Genomic DNA, 23,829 nt, shown 5'->3' on the forward strand with positions numbered 1-23,829 from the left:
AACTGTTATGACAAGACACTTTCCCCCCCTCTGACTGCCGTAGTGCAGGCGCTGCACCTCACGCCACAAATAATAAACCTGGCAATAAGGGCTTATTTTCTTATCCAGTCACCTTAAGATCTGCACTGCACTCCATGCAGTTTCTTTTTGTTTTCTGCTTTGTGGCCGTCACTATCGCTTCCTTTTTCACCTATCTGGTTTAAAAAAAACTCCACTTACTGTTGTTTGTTACTATAGAAATGTTCACATAAAGCCAGGAATGCACTCTGACATTAAGTATCACAATTTTATTACAAAAATTAAATTCTTCATCTCTCAGTTTTGCCATGCTTGGAGCATATAACAATACAGTAAAAAACCCAGACCCGGAGAAGATAGTAAAGCAGATTTCAACAATGCTTTCACAGCACTCTGTCATTCATGCTGTTACTATACAGTTACTGTAACATTCCTAATACAGAGTAGTACAAACACCTGCCAAAACACGTCATGTCAGATAACAAACTGTAATTAAATCACGTTTACCAGAAGAACAAGAAACTCAACCCAGCTCAGAGGGGAAAAGAAAAAGAAAAAACAGAAACCAGTAAACATTGAATTTGCAACTGAAAACATACCGAATGTGCTGAATATTTGTACCAGCCCAAGGCACCCAGGCTTCTAGCAATGTTGGCAAGTTAACGACATTCTTACAGAAACACTTGAAGCGAACGATGATTACAAATCGACTTGTACCACAGTTTGACTTTGCAGTGTCCTTCAACGTACCCTCCTCTCCTGGCATTCCTCTTCATCAGTCACAGTGCAAGTTCCGGAGGGGCGGGGCAAAGTGGAGGAGGAGGGAGGGTGGCAGGGAGGCATGGGAGGAAGGGAGGGGTCACGGGGAGCTGTACCGCATCAGACATCACTTTACAGCGCCAAACACTGACAAGAATTGGACGGACAGCGTAATCTCCCACTCTCCTGAAGGAAGGGTGGGGGCGAGAGTGGTTATGTAATTCCTCACTTGGATTGTGAATTGTCCAAACGTAAGGCGCAGATTGCCAGTTGCCAGTCCAAGACGAAATAAGCCAAACGAAAAGCTTAGATGTGCTTTCAACTGAATGTCCAAGAAAGAAAAAGGATAATAGCAATACTTTCTCACTGAGGTTTCCAAGATGAAATAGATTCTTTTTTTTTCCTCAAGATGAAAAGCGTTGTTTTGCAACATGGATACCTAAGAATGGTGGAAATCCCAGATTTAAGCTTACTTATAACTCAGATAGTCTCTAACAAACGTCAAATGAAGACAAGAACGACAAAAGCTCAGAAATACAGATAGGCCTTTCTTCAGCGGTGAGATGCAGTTCAGTTGGCTGAACGGCAAGGCTCGAAGGTCCATTTGGTCGCTCCGCCAAACACTTCGATGTTGCTCTCTGTCCAGGAGAACACATCGCCAGTCGATGCTTTGCTATTGCAGGTTGCCAAGTTATAGATCTCGGTGATAGAAAGTTTCTTATTCCAGATATTTAAGTTTGCCAGCTCACCAACAAAGGCTTGTGTGGCATCAAAGCCTCCTCCCAGCGTGTCCTGTGAAACAAAGGGATGTTAAGCATTTCACTTGGGGGTTTTCACAGGACAGTTGCAAGGTTATCCAGACTAGTTAAGGTTTATAAGATGAAAAAACTCGGGGCTTTAATTTGTACAAGAAACACACTCTTGTTTAAGGTGGGATCCTCTTTATGGAGGACAAAAAGTGCCAGGATCCAAAAAGAAAGAGAGAAAATTGATCAAATGTAATCTTGAAAATAAATAAATGTATGCCTTTAGTTTCAGTTTATTTGTTAGTTTGTTTCAGTTTACTTCAGACACTTATGTTAAATTATGCAAATAATGAGCTGAGGGCTTGGCAAGTTTTGCCATATAGTTGATCACTGGCAGGCTCACACGCACGAGAAAACTACACTAACATTAATGAATAAAATGGGAAATAAAGTTGAAAAAGGAATTAATTCAAGCTAAAGACAAAATTAAAATAGAAATATCTTTTGTCCCATTTTAGGAATTAAATTATGCCTCCTTTTCTACAAATTCTTGCCATTTTTTATCTTCCATACTCCTGAAAATACTTGATCCAGGTAGAAAGCCAAAACTGCAGCTGGATTTCATTTAAGAATATGATTGCAGTATGGAGGATACATCTTGCTTAGTTTTCTCTGTAAAATAGATCTCAAATTATGCTTCTCTATCAAAATTCATGCCTTGCGCACACTGGAAAGCGTTAATTGACCACCTCTGCAGTGCCCCCATGGTCTCATTTCATAAATATTGCCACTTTTAATCTTTGTTCAAATTTAATCACATAATTGGTTGAGAATTATTTCCAAACAGGTGTAGGATTAAATGTCTAAAAATTAATATCCACCTGCTCTTGTCCCAGGACCAGCACACCCTCTGGTTTGATGGGGTGGTATGGTGCCAGATTTTCCCCGCTGCCCCGCTTCACTCCGTCCTGGAAGGCCTCCCACATCCCGTCACGGGTGGTCCACGTGATGCAGAGGTGATGCCATTTTCCATCGTTGATGAGGAATGGCAGTTTTGCAACCTGGAGCAAAGACATTTCGTAAGTTCCATTGTTCAATATGTCTTCCACACTTTGGTAGGACAGACTCGGCACATCGTGATGCCTTCCTGCTGAATCATTTCCCCCATATCACATATCTCCTCCTCTTCTATAAAAAGGTTGCTTCTGTTTCAAACAGCACCTATTTTAACTCAGCCTCCTGTTGTGTTACAGAGAAGCTGTCAGGTTACCCTGACTCATCCAAGCAGAAAGTATTGCAGCTTTCCCCAACTGTAAATTACTATTTTGATGTGTTACATACACTTCCTGCAAAGGTGAGAAACGTGTGAATTCACTTTGCTTCCAGGATAATAGCTTTTTCATTACCTTGTCATTGATGAGAATCTCCATGGGGTTGTTCCCCCACTCAATCAGCACCAGTTCATTGGCCTGTCCTGGAACTGCATAGGAGAAGGGGGTGCCCACCCCAGGCGAAGCATTGGACTTGATCCACAGACACACGGTGAAGGAGTACATCTCAGGAAGGCTCTTCTTTGCTTTGGCGTACATATAGTTGGTTCTCAGGGGGAAAGTGATCTGGAACTTATCTGTTGGTCGGGTGTCTTTGCCTGTTGATGAGATTACTGTTAGTTAAAGCACTAGTAGTGAGCATTTTATTCATATGTCTAGAGATAAATTACAGGAAAGCTGAACATCCATACGCCTACATACATTTTGTAAAACTATGGTACATGACAGAGTCTTTGAAAAGCAAAAGAAGCTGAGGGCTGACTAGTTTCATACAATCTTTTCCATCATGGTTCTTTGCACCATTGCGATCCCGTGATATTTTGTGTAAGATGGCTCTGTCTCCTCCCTCTCATTCGGTCTAACATACGCACGCGCGTTTGCACGTGTTGGAATTTGAACCGACCGTGGATATTTGCTCCAAAACGCGCCGGTGCGAGGCGCGCGACGCAAAGTTTCACTAATCCCCTTTGCAGAGGCTCATATACAAGCTGGATCTTCAGATTCTTTGAAAAACAAAAACTCAGCGAAGCAAAAGTGCAAACAGAGCCTGAGATATGCAAAGCAATGCAGCTCCCCTCACCACTCTCTCATATCTGTGCGCAATGTGATGGTTGCGGTAAAAAGGTTTCACATTGCCGCTGCTACCTGTTTGGGGTGGGGAGTTTTCTAAGGGATGTTACGTCCTTGAGCGTGAAACACAATTAAATTGCATCTAATCAGCTTTTAAATTGCCGTGGTTCGTTTTAATGCCGTGAAAGCAACACGGGGTCGAGCAGCTTTAAAGTCCCGTGCCCGTTGAAATCCAAACGCACCTTTCTCCAGGTCTGTTATCCGGTGGTGCAGAGAGGTGAGCGTGGACTCCACTCTGTTCCGCTGCTCGGTGTCATTCCTCGATCCGGATTTGGTCTCCTCTAACGTGTTGACCCGGGACAGAACTTGCTTCTCCATGTCATCTATCTTGTTTTGCAGCAGGTCTTTCAGGCTGTTTGCTTGCACGGTGTTATTCCCCCGGCTGTACTGCTGCATCGGACAGAATGAGACAGAGAGGGGGTTAAAGAAGTGACAGGGAAGACTTCTTTTTCTTTAAAGTCCCTGGAAGCTGTTTACTCTACTCACTGCCAAGCGCAAAGCTTTATCTTAAACGTGCTATTCGCTTGATTTTATAGGCTGCGGAACATTTCACTTTACACGGAGCTTCTCTCCAACAAACAGATAAATATGTTAGAAAACACATGTGGCCCCAAGTACAAGCTGCAGAAAGCCGCAGCAACACACAATCAACGAGTTAAAGAATATTATCCTTTAAGCTAATTAACTATGGAGGCTATTTAATTAACTTTTGATCTTGTCGGCAAATCACTCGCTCTGCTTTCCTACCTCTAGATTCTCCAGTCTCTGTTTGAGCGTCTGTAAAGTCTGTCCCAGCTGGGCCAGAGTATCCGTAGTGCCCCGAGATACATCCCCCATCGTGTTCTTCGACCCCGGCCGCCGACCGCCAGGTCCTGCGGCCGCAGGGAGGCTCTGGCTCTCGCAACGGCTCAACTTGGATGTTAGTTCCCTGATTGTCTCCTTTTGGTTCACAATGGTCTCCTTTTGCTGCAGCACCGTCTCCCGCAGCTGTATGATAGTGCTCTTCAGGTCTTCCGCCGGGCCGCTGTTTTGCATCGTAGCTGTGCACAAGTCCATATCCTTGGGCACTGACGTGCAAATAAACTGCGTCTGTCCGAAGTCTTGCCCGAGGCTCTCCACAACAACCAGGCAGGAAAGTAGAAAAAGTTTCCACGAGAATCCCTCCATGGTTCCAGTCATGCGTCAGGGATTGAGTGTGAGAGAGAGTGGTGTCTCCGAGATTTCAGCACCACGGAGCTGTCCACTGAAGCTGTGAGACTCCCGCTGCTGTGTGCGGCTTATATAGCGGACAAACCAGCGCAGATTCACTGCATCACTGAGGGGAGGCAGCGGGTTCTGCCAAGCCCACAGAGTCCAGCCCCTTATTTAAGGTCGTATTCACTCTGTCCTACCACTTACAGTGGCAGAGAGTGCGTGTACACCACAAAGTGAGATGAGATTGGGGAAGAAGAAGAGGAGGGGATGCAAAACGTTTCACGTGAAGTCTCAATCACTTGTCTTCAGTCTACTGCTAACAAACCTTCAGAATAACGTAACGTTAAATAAAGGGTAAAACCAGTCTCCAGTTTTCTGTCACGGTTGTGATTTGATCTTAAATTGAAATGATTGAAATAACAGAAACATTATTTTCACTATTTTAACCGTTTATTGAATAAAAAAAAAAGGATGAAGTGATGATATGTAATGTGTAAATATCTCTAACTCTCGAAACCTTGTTCATTAACATTTATAGTTTCTGGGCACTAAGAATATACATAAACAGGTGACAGTATATTAATTAATAGTAGAAACATAACATAAGAAACAAAAAAACACAACACTCAGTCAAATAGAATTTCTGATCCGTTTTTAATGCCTTTATTTGAGGTAAAGGAATCTTTTTCTGGAAAGTTAAGCTATTCCACATTTTTGACCAAATATCATTTTTACTTTACTTTAGAGCTTAATAAGATTTTAGTAACAAATTTTGCATTTCATTTACTTATATAACGGAGGATGTTTTTATTGAACAATATATTATTTTCCTTTTAAAGCCTTAAGTTTAATTTTGAGTGATCTCATTTTATTTTAATTATCGCATTCTTTCTTAACTGTGACATCAAAGTTAAAGATTATTGAATTTTGTTAAACTGCAGAGAAATTAAAAGGCTGAGCTGAGCTGTACAAGGGACACGTCTCCACTCACTTCAGCACCCTGTGCACCATACAACTGTCTGCGCTTCACGCTCATCCAATGCGCGTTTGTGAATGCGAAATTATCAGTCCACCTTAAATGAAAACAGCTCTCCATCCTTCAGAAAAGTCTGTCCCACGGTTAGAGACCCCACCACAACCTCTCATTTTCTCACCCGCCCTCTCTCCCTCCCTCTCTCCCAGTCTGTCTTTTTGGCACGCGCGCTGGCGTCGTAAAACCGACTCCACTGGTGTCCAGAAATGTACTCCACGGTGCAGGTTCTTCAGTGACTTTAAAGTATAACAGCCTTGTTCACATCCCCAAACAACACGCTGTCAGAGTGTATTTTCCTTTTTGTTCACTGTAACAAAGTGTGCACCGCAGCAGCCACTCGAAGCCTGACAGAGACGCGCTTTGGGCTCGTCTGATGTGATGATAGCAGTTATGTTAAATCTCACCACTACAAGAGCGGAGGCGCTAAAAGGAAAGTCAAATGTTTCCAAATAATTAATCAGACTGTTGCGTAACCACCCCCGCGGCTCTCACACGAAAAAATAAGATGCACAGCGAGCAACACTTAGCACAGATCATGTTGCGATACCAAATCGCCAGTGATACGTGCAGGGTGAGGATGAGGGTTTAAAAAAGCAATCACGCAAATTTCCACTTTGGCATTAGAAAATTAAATGATATTTATGCAACACAAGCAGGTTTGTTCTCATGTATGAAACGAATTTGTTTCTTCACACCAAGTGTGGAGGGCTGAACTGAAGAAATGAATACATACAAAGATAGAGTACTGAGCACAAATCTGGAGCCACTCCCCGTGGCTTTACATTTTGTTTCCAAAGAGCCAGACTTACCTATAACTTTTAAAGTGGTCTTGAGCAAGTTGTCACCCGTTTTCACTCCAGTCCTTTTACTTAATCACTTTCAGAGGATAATTTTCTTTGTTAAACTACTTGATACTTAACTGACCTACGACTCATTCAAATAGGAAAAATCATAAAGAAAAAAAGCTCAAGCAAACACCTGAAACAGGACCTAAGAGCTGTATCTGGATCTGCAGATGGTCAAGCTATTGTTCACTAAAGCAACATAAGAAATGGCCTCAGTGGAAGGATGGCTGTCCAGAGGCCATTCTAAGGGACGTTCTAAGGGACGGGTAAAAAGGAGAAAATACTGAGGTATGTCCAATTACACACAAGATGGAACAGAAATCTGTGGGAACAAGTCTGATGGAGGAATGAATTGAAATGTTTTTTGGTTTTTTTTTTGTTCAAAGCCTGTATTTGTATAGTGCTTTGTATAGTGCTTTACTAGTCCCTAAGGACCCCAAAGCGCTTTACACATCCAGTCATTCACCCAGTCACACACTGGTGATGGCAAGCTACATTGTAGCCACAGCCACCCTGGGGCGCAATGACAGAGGCGAGGCTGCCGGACACTGGCGCCACCAGGCCCTCTGACCACCACCAGTAGGCAACGGGTGAAGTGTCTTGCCCAAGGACACAACGACCAAGACTGTCCAAGCCGGGGCTCGAACCGGCAACCTTCCGATTACAAGGTGAACTCCCAACTCTTGAGCCACGATCAATATTTACAGAAGATGTTGGGAGAAAGGAACAACAGTGAGTGTCTAAGTTTCACGTGTTAATCATGGTGGAGGCCCTGTCTTAATTTGGGGCTGTATTTCAAACAGTAGTTTGGGGGTTTTGTCAAATTGGATGGAATTATAAACACAAAAAAGTACCATCAGACTCTGATCTGCCATGCAATACCGTCTGAAAAGCTTCATTTTCCAGCATGACAATGATCCCAAACACAATGCCAATGCAATAAAAGTATTTCTGGATGGGAAAAAACAGAATGGGAACACTTATCAGTCATGGATCGTCGTGATTTCACGTGGATAGATAGATTGAATTCTGGCAGTTTGGTCGTTCAGAAAAGAAACTACTGAAACCAAGCACACTGAAAGAAGAAAAGGTTATGTGCATCGACCGAGGTTAGTATGTGTAAAGACACAGAGGCGAGTTTAACCTTTGTTATCACAATTATTATCAACTATAGGCTCTCCTTAATTTGCATTTTAAGTGAAACTCGGGGTCTTGATGACATTTTTTATTAAATAAAAGGATCATCGTTTAAGTAGAAGCTCACTATTTTGAAACTATCGTGTGAGTAAAAACAAGCCCAGTCTCGCACCTGAACGCCCCTCACTTCCTTTTCCCACCTCTGGTTAGAACACCGGGTCACAGCCATCGACTAACTAAACAAGAGTCCAAACGCACAAGTCGCAGGTTTGCTTCCAACCCGCCTGCTCCGACACAAATATCCGCTCCGTCTCTGTCGCATCGGTGTAGTTGAGCTCTGCGTAAAACGCAGCCTTTTTAAGCAGCCTTTAATTTGAACTCTGCTGCATTTCAAGAGGTTTTTTCAGACTTTTATATGACGCCGCGGCAGCCGTCGGCTAAGGTGGGATGAAAATTGACCCAACAGTCCCCTTTAATTTGTTTAATTATCGATCCAACGCGTTGTAATCAGCAAGGTGCCAAGATGAAGGAGAGAAAGAGCAGATATAACAAATGGTTAATGGCAGGGTCTAATTGCTGAGTTGCAGGACAAGCAGAGTAACAAATTCTCCTTATCTCAGCGCATGCACATTAAAGACCGAGCGCTTATTAGCGCTCAGAGTGAGAGCGGCTGCGGATCAACAAGTAATGCCTCATTCAGTGTTTTCAGCCACCAGCAGCGACGCAGTGCTTGTTTACCAAATGAGAGCAGATTGAGCAGCTTTAAAAGCTCTTGATGTGCAAGAGTTAATGTTAATGACGCTGCTTTTCTTCCCACTGTACTGAGAGGTTACACTAGAAGGGACGACTGCTTATCACATTTATCTGTTCAGTATTCATCTCCTGTCCCACGCATTAAACCATTCTGCAGCACCATATGTTCAGCTATGATTCCCCCCATCCTCGCTGTGTGCCTGCCACTTACTCTGCTGCAACTCCCATAAAACTGATTTAACTAGCTGTCCAGTTAGTTTTTCATTGAGCTTACCAAAACCTACGAAACTGTAGCAGGTGGAATTCGTTTTTTCTGTTACTTTATACTTCCTGAAAGTGAAGCATTTAGATGGAACTTGATATTTCACAGCTAGATTTACATATTTTCTTCAGTTTTTGAAGAGGAGTTTTGACCCATTCTTCCTTGCAGCTTGCTCTGAGCACAAGGTCAGATGTGGCAGTGCATGAGCCAGCAGACCAAGCTGGACTCCAGGGGCCGGTATGGAAAAGGGCTGAAATCCATAATGATCAGTCTCTCAGGTTCACTGAATAATGCAAAGCTTTATAATAGAACCCACTCTCTAATGGTAGAGATAAATAAGGACCATTTTGCACACTGGCAGGCAAAACGCCTGCTTATTTATCCAGCATCTGCAATAGCAAAACAGAGAGCAGACGTAGGGAGGGTGGCATGAGGGTGGGTGTGGTAGTGCAGCACAAGCAAAACAAGAAGGCAAGAAGGGGGGTTCATGTTGGTGCAATCTGAGTGTGTTGGGTATGATTTGTCTGTCACCTCTGTGCCACATCTGAGCACTGTTTATACTGCTTCTCTTTGTTCAAAATTCTCATTTCACAGCTTGGAGGAAGTGTATTTTCAGTTGCAAATCTATTAACTTTCCTCCTTTGTTTGCTCTGTCCAGGTTCCCAAAGTAAACTTTGTTTTTCCCCTCCATGTGCACACTCCACTACATCCCTTCTGACTGCGGGGAATTCAGATGTGCTGCCAGCTAACTGAAGCCTCAGTGCTGAAACTCCAGTGTCTCTGCCACTGCTACACTGATGTCTCCATTTCATCACATCTCACCATCCCACCAGGTAGGGGCTCTCTGATGGGATGCCTGCACTGTGGAGTAGTCTGCTGTTATGCATGTACTCCCACCAGGACAGCTGGGAAGAGTGGAGGACAAGAGTGGAGCAGAAAAACGCCAAAGAGTCTGTCTCTGCTAACAGAGGTAGTTTTATTTTATGCAGACACACACACACTGACAAACTAAACATTATAAACCGTGCAAATTATAAATTCTTCCGCATGCCTGTATGCAGATGAAATACAAGACTAAATAATTTGGCTTTGACCTTCAGCTCTATGATCTACTTCTTATAACATTGTTTTATTGACGTTCGCACACACCGGAGGGTCGTTCAGTAACTTACGCCTCTCTTACTAAAACCCAAAGTGACATAAACAAATACCGGTGGCACAAGGCGTTCCACTGGGCTCTGAGCTAATCTCATCATAATTCTCCAAAGCCTGCACATTAACGCTCTCGCTATGACAGTGCTGTTCATCAAGCTGCTCGCGTTGGCCTCGTTGGACTTGCTCCAGAAACAACATTTTACCCCATTAGGCCTTTACCTCGACAAGACTGAGGCCAAAATAGGAGGGAGGGGATGTTTAGTCTTCAGCATAAGACAGACTGAAATGATGGTCCTGTTTTTATTTTTAGAAAATAGGTTGGGAAGAGGGCGATGTTTCAGGTGCTAGATGAGTTTCTGTTTCCAGTGTTGTATTGGGCAGAGGGATTTTAAAGCGTGTGCTTAAAACAAACTACAACAAGAGCAAAAACAAAGCGTCTTGATAGGGTGTTGGAACCGCCCGTGCAGGCAGAACAGCTTCACTGCCCTCTGTGCTTTATTAACCGTCCAAATCTCTAGAATAAAAATCTCTAAAATTGGACTTCTACACTAACCACAGTTTTGAACCGTGATGAACACCATGTTCAAGCAAGTGCACATGGCAGCAGGACAACCGAGGTCACAGATCTATGATTGATTTTGTAATCATATCAGCAGACCTGGAGTCATATGTTGTAGACACTTTGGTAAAGACAAGAGCAGGGCTGGAGGACAAGGTCAAGGGTGGATGCTGCACAAATTTGTCTGGTAGAAGTCCTAGTGTGGAAGATCTTTAATTCCCATCTCAGACAGCAGAAACAGGGAGCATGGGTGCTGGCGCCACCATTTGCAAACTTTTTTTTTTTAATGTCATCAGGACGCTACAGCACAGAGCAAACACCATTGCCACAGACACAGCTGTCAGGGAAACAAAAGAACATCATATCAAGAAGGACTTGAGTAAATGTTGTTATCAAAGCTGGACATTTATCGAAGCTGGGAAGGCACCAGGAGAGAAGGACAACTGCTGCCTAACTGAAAACCCTCAGTGATCCCCTATTTGTTAACAGTAATGCATTTTCTCTAACACAGAGTCTCTGTGGCTTTTAAACCCCAAAACACGCTGCGCCAAAAATTGGTCCACCCTGAGGATCAGGTCCCCCAACACAAAAAGAGTAATAAAGTGTACGCTGTTAAGTTCCAGGAGGATTGCCAGGATTTATACATCGGGGAACCCAAACAACCTTTGACTAAGCGGATGGCACAATACAGAAGAGCTAACTCGTCAGGCCAGGACTCTGCAGTCTATTTACACCTACAGGCCAGTGGACACTCTTTCAGTAATGGGGATGTGCACATCCTGGACAGGGAGGAATGCTTGTTTGAACGAGGAGTCAAGGAGAAAATTTACATCAAAGGGGAAAGACCATCTCTGCATCGAGCAGGTGAATGGTACTCACGGCCACTGATCAGTGGTCATGATCATTTGCATATTAACGATCATGAAACTGACCTCACAGCCCATTGTTAGTCAGCTGTGCTGGTTTCAGTCATTATGCAAATGTACCGTTTATACGGTTGGGGACTCCTGCAGTCAGCTGAGACTGAAGAAATGTTTCTCCCCCTGAAAAGCCACATCCAGACGAACAGAATCAACTTTTGGGACAAAAATTATAGTTCAATAAAATTGTCAAGGGACAGAATGGATGGAGTTTTTTTCATCTATATCTCAACATCTTGTTTACATCCACATGTGCACATTTTTCCTAAAAAAGATTCAATAAGAGTTTCAAAACAGCACCAAAATGAAGAGTATGTACGAGGGAGGCTTGCACCTTTATTACAGCTCACTGTATTTCCCCTCACAGAGGTGACTTTTTCTCTGCTTTTTAAAATGTTACAACTCCAAAACTCAAATGCTTTTAAAGCTAACCCACTTTCAAGTGTACGGTTGCATCATCCAGGTAGAAATAAAAATTAAGCCTTCTAAAATTTTACACAGTGCCATAATGGAGCGACAGTTCTCACAGCCTTAAAGACAAGCTGAAGCGCTTAGTGTTTAGTGGCAGAGCAAGGACATCACTCTGTGGGAGCAGGTGTGTTTTAGGACTCAATAACATCGTGAAGATGAAACCCTGTAAAGCAGAAGGGTTTGAAGTGGAAGTGAGTAATAGGGAGAGCGAGCTCTCTGCACATCCCCTCTCAATTATATCAAGTGACCAAAGTATCTCCTTGTAAACTACAACATTTTCTGCCCTAGCCTTCCTTTGTGCTGGGTTATTTCTCCCCAAAGGAGATTAAATTTTGACTGAGGTTGAAAGGAACCTAGTTTACAGAGAAGGAAAATAGCGAGAAGGAAATTTCATCAACACTTAATTTAGGAGAGGCATGAAACATGGCAACAATAAATTAAAATAAAAAAAAGCAATACCTGTTTTTCCTTCGTTACAAAATTCTTTCAAATTAAAAGCTTCTTAGCAATGTTGTTTTCTGTCAAGTTTGTGTACAAGTTTGCTTTTCTTAAGTGTGTATGTTTTTTCCAAAGAGGAAGTAGGAGCTTTTATTATATATCACACCTCCGTAAGGAGATCGTTATCTACACTGTGAATTAAAACAGTGTTTTACATTCATATTTGGTTTGGCTGGATTTTTCTAGTCTAAATTATTCATGATGTTGAAGCAACGCTTAGAGATCCCAGCGTTGTACCACACGGTTTATTTATATACAGCAAATCAGCCGTGGCGTTGTGCTGCACATGAATAATATATATGCATAGGGTTTTTGATGAGTGCTACTGTCGGCTGTAGGCACGTTCAGGCTCAGAAACCTCCTACTTAATAGCCAGAATGTCTCATTAATTCTCGGTACAAATAAAGTGAGATCTCCAGATGCTGCTGCTTTTCATTGGAAATCACACATTTAGGGAATAAACCATGTAACAATCCTTTTTAGCTAATACATGCCAGTTCTGCTTAACATTTCTCACATTTTACACTTGCGCACAGCATGTCCTGTTAAACCCTCCAAGTTCAGTAAATGTACATTTTCTCTTTATGAGCATTTGAGGCTTCCAGTGAATACAAGTGAGCCAGAGCCATCTGAGTGTGAGAAGCAGCGTCTCTTGAATCAGTGTGATTCGTTGCCTTTTTGTAGCTTTGATGTTGCACATAAGGCCACTTGACATTCTCCCTCCTTCTTTCTGAAGTGCTCACTCTGAAGCCCAGAACAGAGGACAGCTGACTGCTTTGTTAGATGATGCATGTCTCATTAGCCTTTATTGCAGCCTGCCAGGCACAACTTTATCTACCAATTCATTTACCTACAGTCACATACAATTCTAAGGTTTTATGAAAAGAGCATACTAAAAAAAAGGACTAATTTGGTCCCTCGCAGGTCTTTAAATTAGGTAAATAGAACCTCAGATGAACAGTATTAGGTGACACGCTGCAGTGTGCTGTTAGGTTGAAAGAAGCAGTGTGTGAAAAACTAAGTTCATCCTATAATTCAGTCATTTGTAGCACCACATTTAGCTGCATTAACTTTAATCTTCTCTGTTTGACTTTATGAGTCTCTCACACTGTTCTGCAGGAAATTTGGCCGCCTCTTCTTTACAGCGATGCTTCGGTTCGTTGAGATTTGCAGGCATTTATTTATGCACTGCTCTCTTGAGGTAACCTTCACAACATCCTGATTCTTTTCTTTTTCAGCTGTTTTGCTGCAGATTTGCTGCTGTGCTTAGAATCATTGTCCTGCTGCATGGCTTAGTTTCAGCCAGGCTTTAGCTATCAGACAGCTGGCCTCACATTTGACTCTGGAATACTTTGGTATAGAGAGTTTTTTTCCAAACTTTGGTGGACAAATCAAAGTGGAGATGTTTGCACGGTGCAGACATTATTCCAGAAGTCTTGTGGTTTGTTTGCAGTTTCTCTAAGTGTTGCACGGTCTGACACTGGGGTAAGCTGGGATGTTCACTCCCAGGAAGACCGTTTTGAATGTTTTCAACTTCTGAACAATCTTCATCACTGTAGAATCACCAACTTCAGATTGTTTAAAAATAACCCGTCAATCCGGTTATTAACCCATGATAATGCCCCGAATCTTTTGAGTTATCATATTTATCCCCACCACATTCAGACCCATAACAGAGACACACACTACTCTGGTGTCAGTCAACAGCTGCAGGGTATCTCCTCTGGCACCATTTGCACAGGCAGGTTTAACCCATAGAGCAAATAAAATGAAATGAATAAAATGATAGACTTGACATGAAAACTAAGGACTAAAATCACTTTACAAAGAAATCAGAAAAACAACACAAACTAAAAATGCTGGGATGAATGACCCAGAACAATGACACCACTATTGTTTCTAGTGTGGAGATGTTTGTGCGCCAGTTTGCTATCAGAGTTGAGCTGTACTTAATTTCCAAAATTATCCCAAAATACAAACACGTTTACATGTGCTGTGTTCGAAATGTGCATGACATCTTGCTGAAATACAAATCCAGGACTGAATGATTGATTCAAATTAATTTGTTTCCCTTTGATTGTGAACACAGGACACCTGCACATTTAGAAAGATTAATTTCCCCCCCAAACAAATACACAAAGGTAACCTGACGTCAGACAGAACTGTGAATATATTAAGCTCTGATTGTCGAGTGTGAACCAGGCAATCATAAGAAAGGACAGTAGAGAAAATGGGATTATATTAAATGTAAAAGACTAAAATAATTACTTGAAAGATGCACAGAATGACTGAGAATCATTGCTTTATATTCCAGTATATGCTGAATTGTTACCAATTTTTATATTATGTAAAGGTACAAACTGAAGAAACCTATGCTCATGCCCACTCACAACAACTCTGTATTAATGACTCTTCCCCCCCAACTGGTGACCAAAACCATGCCGTCAAACTGCCCCCCACAGCCCAACAGCGTTAGTCGATCTCCTCCCAGATTCATTTTCCCTTTAATATGTCACCCGTCTGCATTCATCCATCCTTTTATTGCTGCTTGTATGGCTTTGTTAGATTCATTCAGTTCAGTTGATGATTCAGTGCCCTTTCATAATACAAGCACCATCTCAGTCAGCTGAAGTGGTCTGTACTGCTTTGCTCTCAGACCCGAGTACTCCACTCCGCCTACACCTCTCACAGTGTTGGGGAAGGTGAGCCGCAGCTCACTGTTGTTCAGTGTTATGGTAAATGCTCCTCACGCTTGTTGTGTGAGTTCGTTCAGCTAACAAGTATGAACATGTGGCTCTGAGTGCTCATCGCTTGCCTGTGTGTGTGCGTGTGTGGGTCAAAGTTGCCTTTTCTGTGGATGCGACAAGTGCCAAACTGAAGTGGCACAAATCTTTCCACTGGCTGCTCTGTCAAATACAAAGTGACATCACCATTACTGAAGACATCACTTCAAAACTCAAGGTCACGGTCAATTGGCCCTTATCTCCCTCTTCTTCTTCTCCCACTCTCTTTTTCACGTGTGCATGCTGTCACGTTGTCTGTTCAGTGTAGTAATTATCATCCAGTATCCAGAAAATGGTGACGCCAGAGTTGTGTTGTTCCCAGTGCGAATAGTTGGGAGCAAAAATAATTCTAGAAAAATAAATGAACTTCCCCTGAGAGTGAAATATCACTTTTTAAACTGCTGATGCCAAATATCAGGTTCATTTTTGCTGGTAGGAAGACACACGATAGACACACACATTCATTCAGTTAACCGAGTGTTGTCTGATTTCACATGAACTCATTGATCAAGGGGAAAAGGAGACATGTCTGGAGGATGTGTGCTCCATGATGCCTGCATACGGTCATGAATGAATAGGTACCCGTGTATGTGGTGATCGATTATCTTGTCAGCACAAGCTGTTGGCAATTACAGAGAAGCTGCATGAACACAGAGGTAATTCACACATCCCTCAAATTATTGACAAAGCTGTTTAGTAGGTTTTATGTCAGATGGAGTCACATTTAAAATCCTGCCTCTAAAGTGTTTCTGTAGCCCAGGTGCCAAACTTCTGCGTGAGTGACTAAATGCTGCCGTAAAGATGGCACTGAATAATCCGTGTACATGCTTAAGATGGCTAACATATTTATACAGCACTATATTTGTTTCATCTAAACACCTCATTTTATGTGTCCATTCAATCCTCCTCCAGAAATGGAGAGGCCAAGTGGGCAGAACCTACCCAGGGCTGAGGGGCATCAGGGGGAACTGTGCGTCAGTCAATTCAGTTAATGTTTAAAAAACAATAGAAGGTGCAGTTGTGCTACATTTCACACTTACTTTCATCTAAGGCCATAATGGCTCATTTATTTAAATGCCTGCTGCCATTGAGTCTTAGTCCCCTGCCCAGGGACTCAAGGTGAACGAGGTGACGTCAGTTCCTCAATGAGGTGGGAGGAGCCAAAGATTAATACCTGAGAGGCGGACTCAACAAGGAGCTAAAACTCGGGGTCATCACATACGAGCTTAACTTCTTATCTACCTGGACTGCTGGCACCGTCGAAGCTTAATTTTTCAGAGATGGTAAGTGATCTCAGCAGGGACAAAATACAACAAAATGATGGGTACATAATGTTATGTGGATATATTACAGTAAGGTCTCTTTTGGGGTCCTCAGTGAATTTTTGCTGCAGGGCTCCAATGTTGCTTTATTTACTGCTGTTCACTGAAAAGTGAGAGAAAAATTCATTTTTATACAAACAGATTTGTTTTGTTTGTTCTTCGGGGGACTTACAAATTTAATTAATCACCATGTAAATTGCTTAATTTGTTATTTTTGAATTAGTTGATGAAGCATATCCCGTAAATCAGACAAAAAGGTACATTTTAACAAAAACCAAAGCATTTATTTATCCATTAATGTATACATTCATTGGTTAGTTACATTGTAATTTTGGTGAAACAACTATGTGAGGTGCAGAGAAACATCAGAAATCAGTGTTTAACTTTGACCGCCTGGATTAATACAAGAATAGAGGAAAGTGGGGGTTTTCACAGCTACGTACATATTTATGTGTTTGTTTTTTGTTATTATTGAAATTTTAAGAATGAGTTTTGTATAACTGCCCCCTTCAGGCACACTTAGGAACTACATACTCAAACTTTGTAAAACTTTAAAAACAGATGAATTTATTTTATTCATACATTAATTCAGTTTCCTTGTAATGTTGGAAAAGACCCAAATGCAACTATTTGTGGCGTAAAGATACAGCAGTCCTACTAACCAAAACCCTATTACAGAGTCATTATAATATGAACATGAGCGTTTACATCGGGGTTCGGGTGATTAATTGAGTAATTCCAGTAAACGCGAGTGATTGGTTGAGTGAAATCCGGATGAAACGTTGGACAAAAGAGGTGAAAAGAAAGCCTGACACATTTCAGTGTTATGCAAATAAAGACGGGCCTCGTCCTTCAGCTCCACTGGCTCAGCGGTGCAGAAAAGCCAGGTTTTCACAGACTCGACGATTTCTTTCAAAGCAGCACATCCACTGACTATTTTCTTCAGCATGACCTGCACTGAAAGCCATGCTGACTCCCAGAACACCGCTTTCATCACCGAACATGTGAGGTTTCAAGGTTTTTAGAAAAGAAAAAAAAAGGGTAGCATCGAAATGTGCTGCCAGGAGGCCATGAGAGAAGTTTGTTAGGTGATATTAATTACTTGTGAGTGCTTTAGACCTCAATTAACCCCACCCACTGTCTGAGAAGAGACAGACAGCGCAGATCAGTGCGCGCAGAGCTGCATCATGTGTGATATATTCGAACCTTGTAAATATCTAATGTAGATATGACGCCATTGACTTCGAAAACATGCTGAATTAAACATTAGGTCTGTACTATTTAAATAGTTTTCGTTCAAAAAAGCAACATTTTTAGGAATTTAATAAAAAGAAAAGGAAAATAATTTTTTTCTAACAAGGACATGCAAGTTGAAAGTTTGTGATTTCTATTTGTTAGACCAGGGCCGGATCAACTCAAAACAAGGCCCTAGGCAAAAATTAGCTTATGGTCCCCCCCATTATGTTTAAAGTTCAAAATTGACTTTCTTGTAAGTAGTTGATTGTTCATCCCAAATGTATTTAACAATCTACAAAACAATATCACAGAAATCACCCTTCCTTATGCAGCACATGGAGATAACAATGGATTTATTCATAAAAAGTGCTTGCAGGAGTATCTCAAAAATAAAACTATGAAGACACTAAAAATAAATTTCCTGTTGTTGTAAACTATTTTTTGCAAAAAAAAACCAAAAACGATTTTCAATTTTTTTGTAGTTTATTGCACTTTTTTGCAATTTATGTAGTTACTATGGACTTAATGCATACATATTATTAAAATATGGGCTGTAACAGTTATATTGATGTATAGCAACTTGAAATGCTCCCAAAAATGAATGGCACTACAGCATGTAAAAATATAAAGTAAGCTCTGGCGGCCTTGGTTCTATGGTAGGTCTTAAAGGGTTAAACACGTGTTCATTTGTTAAAATTAGCCCACTTTTGAATGAAACGGACAAGTTTCGGGAAAGTTAAAAAAATGGTAGTGAGACCTGCTGTGATGTATGGTTTGGAGATGGTGGCATCAAGAAAATAATAGGTGGTCATGTAGTGCAGGAGTATGTCTGTGAAGGTTCTGAGTCACCCAGGTCATCGTAGTCTAAGAAGCTTGGAAAGAAAAGCGTCTGGACTTCTTCAGGTTTCCTTGAAGGCGTTTCAGACCAGCCACACACTCGGACAAAAACTGGTTTATCCGAAAGACAAAACTCCTAAGCACAAACTTAACAACATAGTGTTTGCTGTACAGTGTAGCGAGGAATGCTCAGACCTCTACATTGGAGAGACCAAACAGCAATTTCATAAACGCATGGCACAACATGGAAGAGCCACCTCGACGGGACAAGGCTCGGCTGTCCACAAAGGTCACTCTTTCGATGATGCCAATGTTCACATTTTGGACCAAGACAGATGGTTTGAAAGAGGAGTGAAAGAAGCCATCTATGTCTGCTGTGAATGACCATCTTTGAACAGAGGTGGTGGTTTACAACACCAACGGTCTGGCATCAATAATCCAGTTTTGGGATCCTTCCCAGACGCTTTAACGCCCACTCACATCCTGGGCCATTTGACCTCAGTAAATTACATGATAGGGTGGGGCCAGGTTTCACCATGGGTTCACCCTAAACCTTGGCTGATTGTGACCTAGACGAGTTTTCACACCTTGGCTCAGTGTGATTAGGCAAGAGGAACAATAGGGGCTCCATGACCCTCTTGGGGGCTCAAAATCTGAGACTCTCAACCAATTGCTCTTAGAACTGGAGAAGCTTCTCAGGTGAAACATCGTCAAAGAAACTTGACAAAGTCCAGTCGCTTTTCTTTCCAAGCTCATTAGACTAGTGAGTATTTACTATCTTTATTTTCACTAGATGCAGACATATTCAGCAAAATACTTCTTCAAATAATTTTTTTTAAAGAAATACTCATTAAAATTTACCAGCTGCTCTTTTTACCCTTGTTCTAACATCGGTGTCTGTGTGTTATAACAGTGTGGCACGCCTTTTCACTTGGAGGATGACAGCCGCTGCAGGAAGCGAAAAAGAGTCTGCTCTGTTCAGCCTGGATGCGCCCTTATCAAGGTAACGCTTGAGCTTACTGTCCGGGACACTGATCAGTAAAAGATCTGAGCATCTTTTCCAGCTGTGAAAATATCTAAATAAAAAAAAAAGTGCAAAAAAAACCCCCAATATAATAACTTCATTGCTTTATACTTTTAAAATATAGGATTCATTAATATTATTTACTTCCAACAGATGCAGATAATATGTGACCAGGCTTGCACGACAAAACACTCTTTATTTGATTATTGTTCTTTTTAAAATTCCTTTTTATTCAACACTTGTTGTCACTTTAACCTTATTCACCCTTAATTCTAACATGGACCTGTTTGTGCTGTTGCAGTGCGGCAAGGCTTTTTACTTGGAGGACAATACCCGCTGCAGGAAGAGGAAAAGAGTATCCTCTTGTCAGGAAACCACTGGAGCTGGCTGTAACAAGGTAATAGCTGCTCTTACTGACTGAGACAGAGTGGGCATTCTAAATTCAGATAAATCTGGAAAAATAAACACCCATGTGGTCTTAGAATAGAAACAAATAAAACAAAGTCATTAAATTTGACACAATCTGCTCTTCGCTTCTTCCAGGTCCAGGATTTCATCCCAGAGGCCAAAGCTTCCAGTTGTCCTGACCTCCATCAGGTCATCACTGTAACACAACTGAGCACTGCTGCTCTGACACCTGCGCAGACCCAAGGATTCGCTGAGCCATCGACTACTTCTCCTGTCCAGGATCTATTTCCCACTCCTCAGGCCTCTCCCACTGAGCTGAGCCCCGGTGGTGTCCTGGAGCAGAGAGAGACACCTCTGTTGATCCATGGATACACCGTAGAAGAGTATCAGAAGATCTACCACTCTGTAGTGGATGATATGCTCAAGTAAGTAGATTTTTATTAAAATAAATAAAAATCTGTCTCATAGATACTTTACCCAATTTAAATAGAAAATAAGAATAATGGGAAATTCTTCTTTATTTTTTGTGAAAAATTAACTAAGACAAATTCTCTCATATTTTTTTCAAATCTGAAACAATAAATTTGTGTGTGTTCCTGTCTTACAGATATAAAAATGGGCGGCCCCGGCCATATACTGTTCAGCTTGGCCGTATCATAAAACAGCGCCTCTGGGAGAAACTTAACCGTCCACAAATTAGTTTACAAGAGGGTGATAGTGGACTACTGATGGTCAGTGAATTACATGAAGACGAAGTTTATCCTCCTCTTATAGAAGTGGACATCTCACATGAACCGGATCCCCGGGAGCCTTCTCGGGGGAAAAAAGCAAAACGTTGCTAAATACAAACATGTAGCAAAAAATCAAACTGTAAATATTGATCAAAAGACTCAAAAAGACTGAACTCAGCTGTAAATATTAAACAGACACAGGCTTGACCTTGATGCAAGAAAAAACTCTGGCACAAAGCTGAACTGCGACCTCTGACATCGAGTTACATCTCAGTCTCCACCTACAGCAGCAAACTCCACATTCTGCCTCATGCATCATAAGTGAACCCAGCCTTCCATCAACATCTTTCAGGAGCCAACCACAGCCTCAGTTTTTGCCACTTCCATCCAGCAGCTTCCGAAGCCTGACCCGAAACCCGCGGCTTCTCCCAGTGCACAATTTCCACCTTTGTCTGCAGCCGCAGTTGATTACAGCAGCTTTAAGCCACCAGCTCAGACTCAAGCCTTAAATGGCAGCATCCAGCGTGAACCCTGATTCTTGCAGTCTTTTCCAGCAATCCTCAGTCTCCGCCAGCAGCTGCTGCCTGAAGGCTAAAACATCCTCTGCCTGAAGATTCAGATAGTTTGTGATGCTGCGACAGACTGTTTCAGATCCCTGTCCTCCACCTTCAACCTCCAGGTGTAACTACAAGCTTCAGTGCCATCTGAAGCCTGAGAAAGTGTCTGCAGCATCTATACATTGTGCAATTTCACCTGTAGCCTTTAGAAGGATTTTTTTAAAATGATGTTCCCTCTCCCTCAATGTAAAGGCTCTGAAAGCAAACAACACCCTCCTCTGACCGTCAGCCTGCATCCCACATCCACTGAGTGTGAGATAACTTTTAAATGACGACAGCGTGTTTAAGGTTTTACCTCGACATGATGAATATGTAATGTGTTTTCACTTTTTTTCTGATATGATGATTGGATGTTTTTAACCAAACATCAAGCTGTTGCCTGGGCTCCCCACATCACTGAGCAGACTTGAAGTCTGGGGACCAGAATTGCAGCTCGAGGAAGTGGACAACCCGCTGTGTAGCCCAGCAGACATATGTACAGTCTCTGGGGGAAAATCACTGCTCTGGGAAGCACTCACTCTGCAACCTGTAGTGATAATCAGCATAATCATCTCCACTTTCTTGAGATGTTTTTTTTTTAATGTGGAAAATGTATTTTGCAAATAAAACAATGCGTGTGAAAAAGAGTTGTAGTTGATTTTCTTTTCTTTCTAGTGCATCAGGTTCAAATATTGTTTGCATAAGACTACACACTATGTACACCTAAACTGACATGGACGTGCATATTTTTTCCAACTAAAGTCAGAAAAGGATTTTTGATTTTCTTATATTATATTGAAAATATGTTAAGTTCTTGTGTTGTATTATTAGTCGGGATTTAGTCGAGTTTTATTCTAGTTTTTGTTTCATCTCTGTCTCCTGATTTATGAGTCTTTTTCTTGTCCTCATTGTTTTACTTTTAGTTACACCCATGCTCTCATCTCCCTTATCGGTTCTCATGTGTCTCCCCATGTGTTTTATGTCTATGTCTCAGTGTTTCCTGTTTTATTTTGAAGAGTCTGGTGTTTCCATGTTCATTGTGTTTTGTTTTGCTTCGCCTGTGGTGTTAATCCCAATCGGTTGTTTCCCCGTGTGTTTCCACTTCCCCTGGTCACCTCCTATGTGTATTTAGTCTGTGTATTTTCATTCAGTCTTTGTCAGGTCATCCGTTTTCCTCCCTCCATGTTTCTTCAGGTTTAAATTCTTTCATGGTTCATGTTTCCTATTCATGGTTCCTCGTATGCACCTGTTCAGAATCATGTTTGTGTAACTTTTGTCAGGTTTTAGTTTTAGTTCTCGCCCCCTGTTCACCTTGCTTCATTTTTGTATTCATGTTTTTTCAGCCTAATAAACGGCTCGCCTTTTGTATAAACTCAGTTCCGTCTCCTTCCGTGTCTGAACCTGGGTTCTCCTTCTCACTCTCACACAGTCAGCTTCATCCAGACTGTGACAGGATCTGGGTTTAAAACAAACTTAATGAATTAACGACCACATTATAATAACAAAGACTACAGTCAGAGATCACGTCTCACACTGAAAACTCTTGTGCTTCTACGTTCTCCTCCCTTTGCCTCCCTCTATCATCTGTGTGGGTGTGCTTGGCATTACTTCTTCTGGCACCAGTTAGCTCACTTGCAGCTCATTACCACTTACCAACAGTATTTAACTCCAACTCTTCTCTCATTGCTTGTTGCTCCTTTAGTATTGCAGTGAAACTCAGGCTGCCCTTTGATGTTAAGCTTCTGCAACTCTGTGAAGCTGTGCTTACCTGCCGTGCCCTCCTTCGTGCTAGATGGCTCCCTGACATGCTAGTCTGACGGCTCTTGCACTTGATGAAACACACCTGCAAAAACCAAGAGAAAAACTGTCAACTGGAAGCAATTCTGAAAAATTCTACTTGTTTTGGACCTTCAGAGAATTGGCCTGTGCAAACGTGCAAAAGAACAATTCTTCATTCCAAGCTTTGAATATTAATGCAAACCTTAACTCGTGTATTTACCTGATTGTTCCTATTAAAGAATGGTGAATTATTTCAGTGTGCCCTGCCAGTGAGTTCTTCTTGCTAAGCCATGATAAAGTCTGTGGGTCTTGCAGAGTTACTGGTAGCTTGATATTTTTTAATCTCTGCCTGCTCGCTCCTCATTTGGTAAAACATTCTCGGCCCGTGTCCACCTGCCTATGGCATTAATTTAGGAGGGCATTTTAATTATACCTCCTAACCAAAACTGCAGCAATTAGTCCAAAGAAATTTAATTAGAAACAATATTGATTATTGATGAGGGGGCCTTGTCTTGCATATAGTAACCACAGTATTTGCTGAGTCTTGGTCTATTTGGCAAATGAAAGAGATCAGATGTCAAAA

The 23,829-nt window shown here is 41.8% G+C and overlaps 2 protein-coding genes and 1 long non-coding RNA gene across 4 annotated transcripts; 1 reads left to right on the forward strand and 2 right to left on the reverse strand.

The window, feature by feature from the left end:
* Positions 1 to 287: 287 nt before the first annotated feature.
* On the reverse strand, positions 288 to 4,966 carry LOC120734554 (neuronal pentraxin-1-like). The gene is made up of 5 exons (XM_040033401.1): positions 4,451 to 4,966; positions 3,886 to 4,093; positions 2,930 to 3,171; positions 2,405 to 2,584; positions 288 to 1,569 (listed from the first exon to the last, which is right to left on the reverse strand). Exons 1-5 carry the CDS (start codon positions 4,880 to 4,882, stop codon positions 1,348 to 1,350), a joined length of 1,284 nt encoding a protein of 427 aa, XP_039889335.1. The 5' UTR covers positions 4,883 to 4,966; the 3' UTR covers positions 288 to 1,347.
* A 6,605-nt stretch (positions 4,967 to 11,571) lies between these two features.
* On the forward strand, positions 11,572 to 22,163 carry LOC120734556 (uncharacterized protein C22orf31-like). The gene is made up of 5 exons (XM_040033409.1): positions 11,572 to 16,596; positions 19,622 to 19,711; positions 20,034 to 20,129; positions 20,276 to 20,565; positions 20,748 to 22,163. The coding sequence occupies exons 1-5, from the start codon at positions 16,594 to 16,596 to the stop codon at positions 20,980 to 20,982; spliced, it is 714 nt and encodes a 237-aa protein (XP_039889343.1). The 5' UTR covers positions 11,572 to 16,593; the 3' UTR covers positions 20,983 to 22,163.
* On the reverse strand, positions 20,370 to 23,829 carry LOC120734558. Of its 2 annotated transcripts, none has more exons than XR_005696036.1 (4): positions 23,467 to 23,829; positions 23,236 to 23,310; positions 20,885 to 20,950; positions 20,370 to 20,473 (listed from the first exon to the last, which is right to left on the reverse strand). It is a non-coding gene; the product is annotated as an uncharacterized LOC120734558 (long non-coding RNA). The 2 variants fall into 2 exon arrangements; XR_005696035.1 differs by lacking the exon at positions 20,885 to 20,950 and adding an exon at positions 22,779 to 22,923.

Source organism: Simochromis diagramma, unplaced genomic scaffold (assembly GCF_900408965.1).
Source record: "Simochromis diagramma unplaced genomic scaffold, fSimDia1.1 OVJJ01000571.1, whole genome shotgun sequence".
Lineage (NCBI taxonomy): Eukaryota > Metazoa > Chordata > Actinopteri > Cichliformes > Cichlidae > Simochromis > Simochromis diagramma.

What these genes read in the sequence shown, in the direction of transcription:
- LOC120734554 (XM_040033401.1), bottom strand. Translation starts at nt 4,882, where the DNA reads ATGACTGGAACCATGGAGGGATTCTCGTGGAAACTTTTTCTACTTTCC. An exon ending in AGATTCTCATCAATGACAAG is followed by an intron (nt 2,585 to 2,929) that starts GTAATGAAAAAG and finishes TCTTTGCTCCAG; the next exon opens with GTTGCAAAACTGCCATTCCT. An exon ending in TGGTCCTGGGACAAGAGCAG is followed by an intron (nt 1,570 to 2,404) that starts GTGGATATTAAT and finishes TTTGTTTCACAG; the next exon opens with GACACGCTGGGAGGAGGCTT.
- LOC120734556 (XM_040033409.1), top strand. An exon ending in CTGGATGCGCCCTTATCAAG is followed by an intron (nt 19,712 to 20,033) that starts GTAACGCTTGAG and finishes GTGCTGTTGCAG; the next exon opens with TGCGGCAAGGCTTTTTACTT. An exon ending in CTGGAGCTGGCTGTAACAAG is followed by an intron (nt 20,130 to 20,275) that starts GTAATAGCTGCT and finishes CGCTTCTTCCAG; the next exon opens with GTCCAGGATTTCATCCCAGA.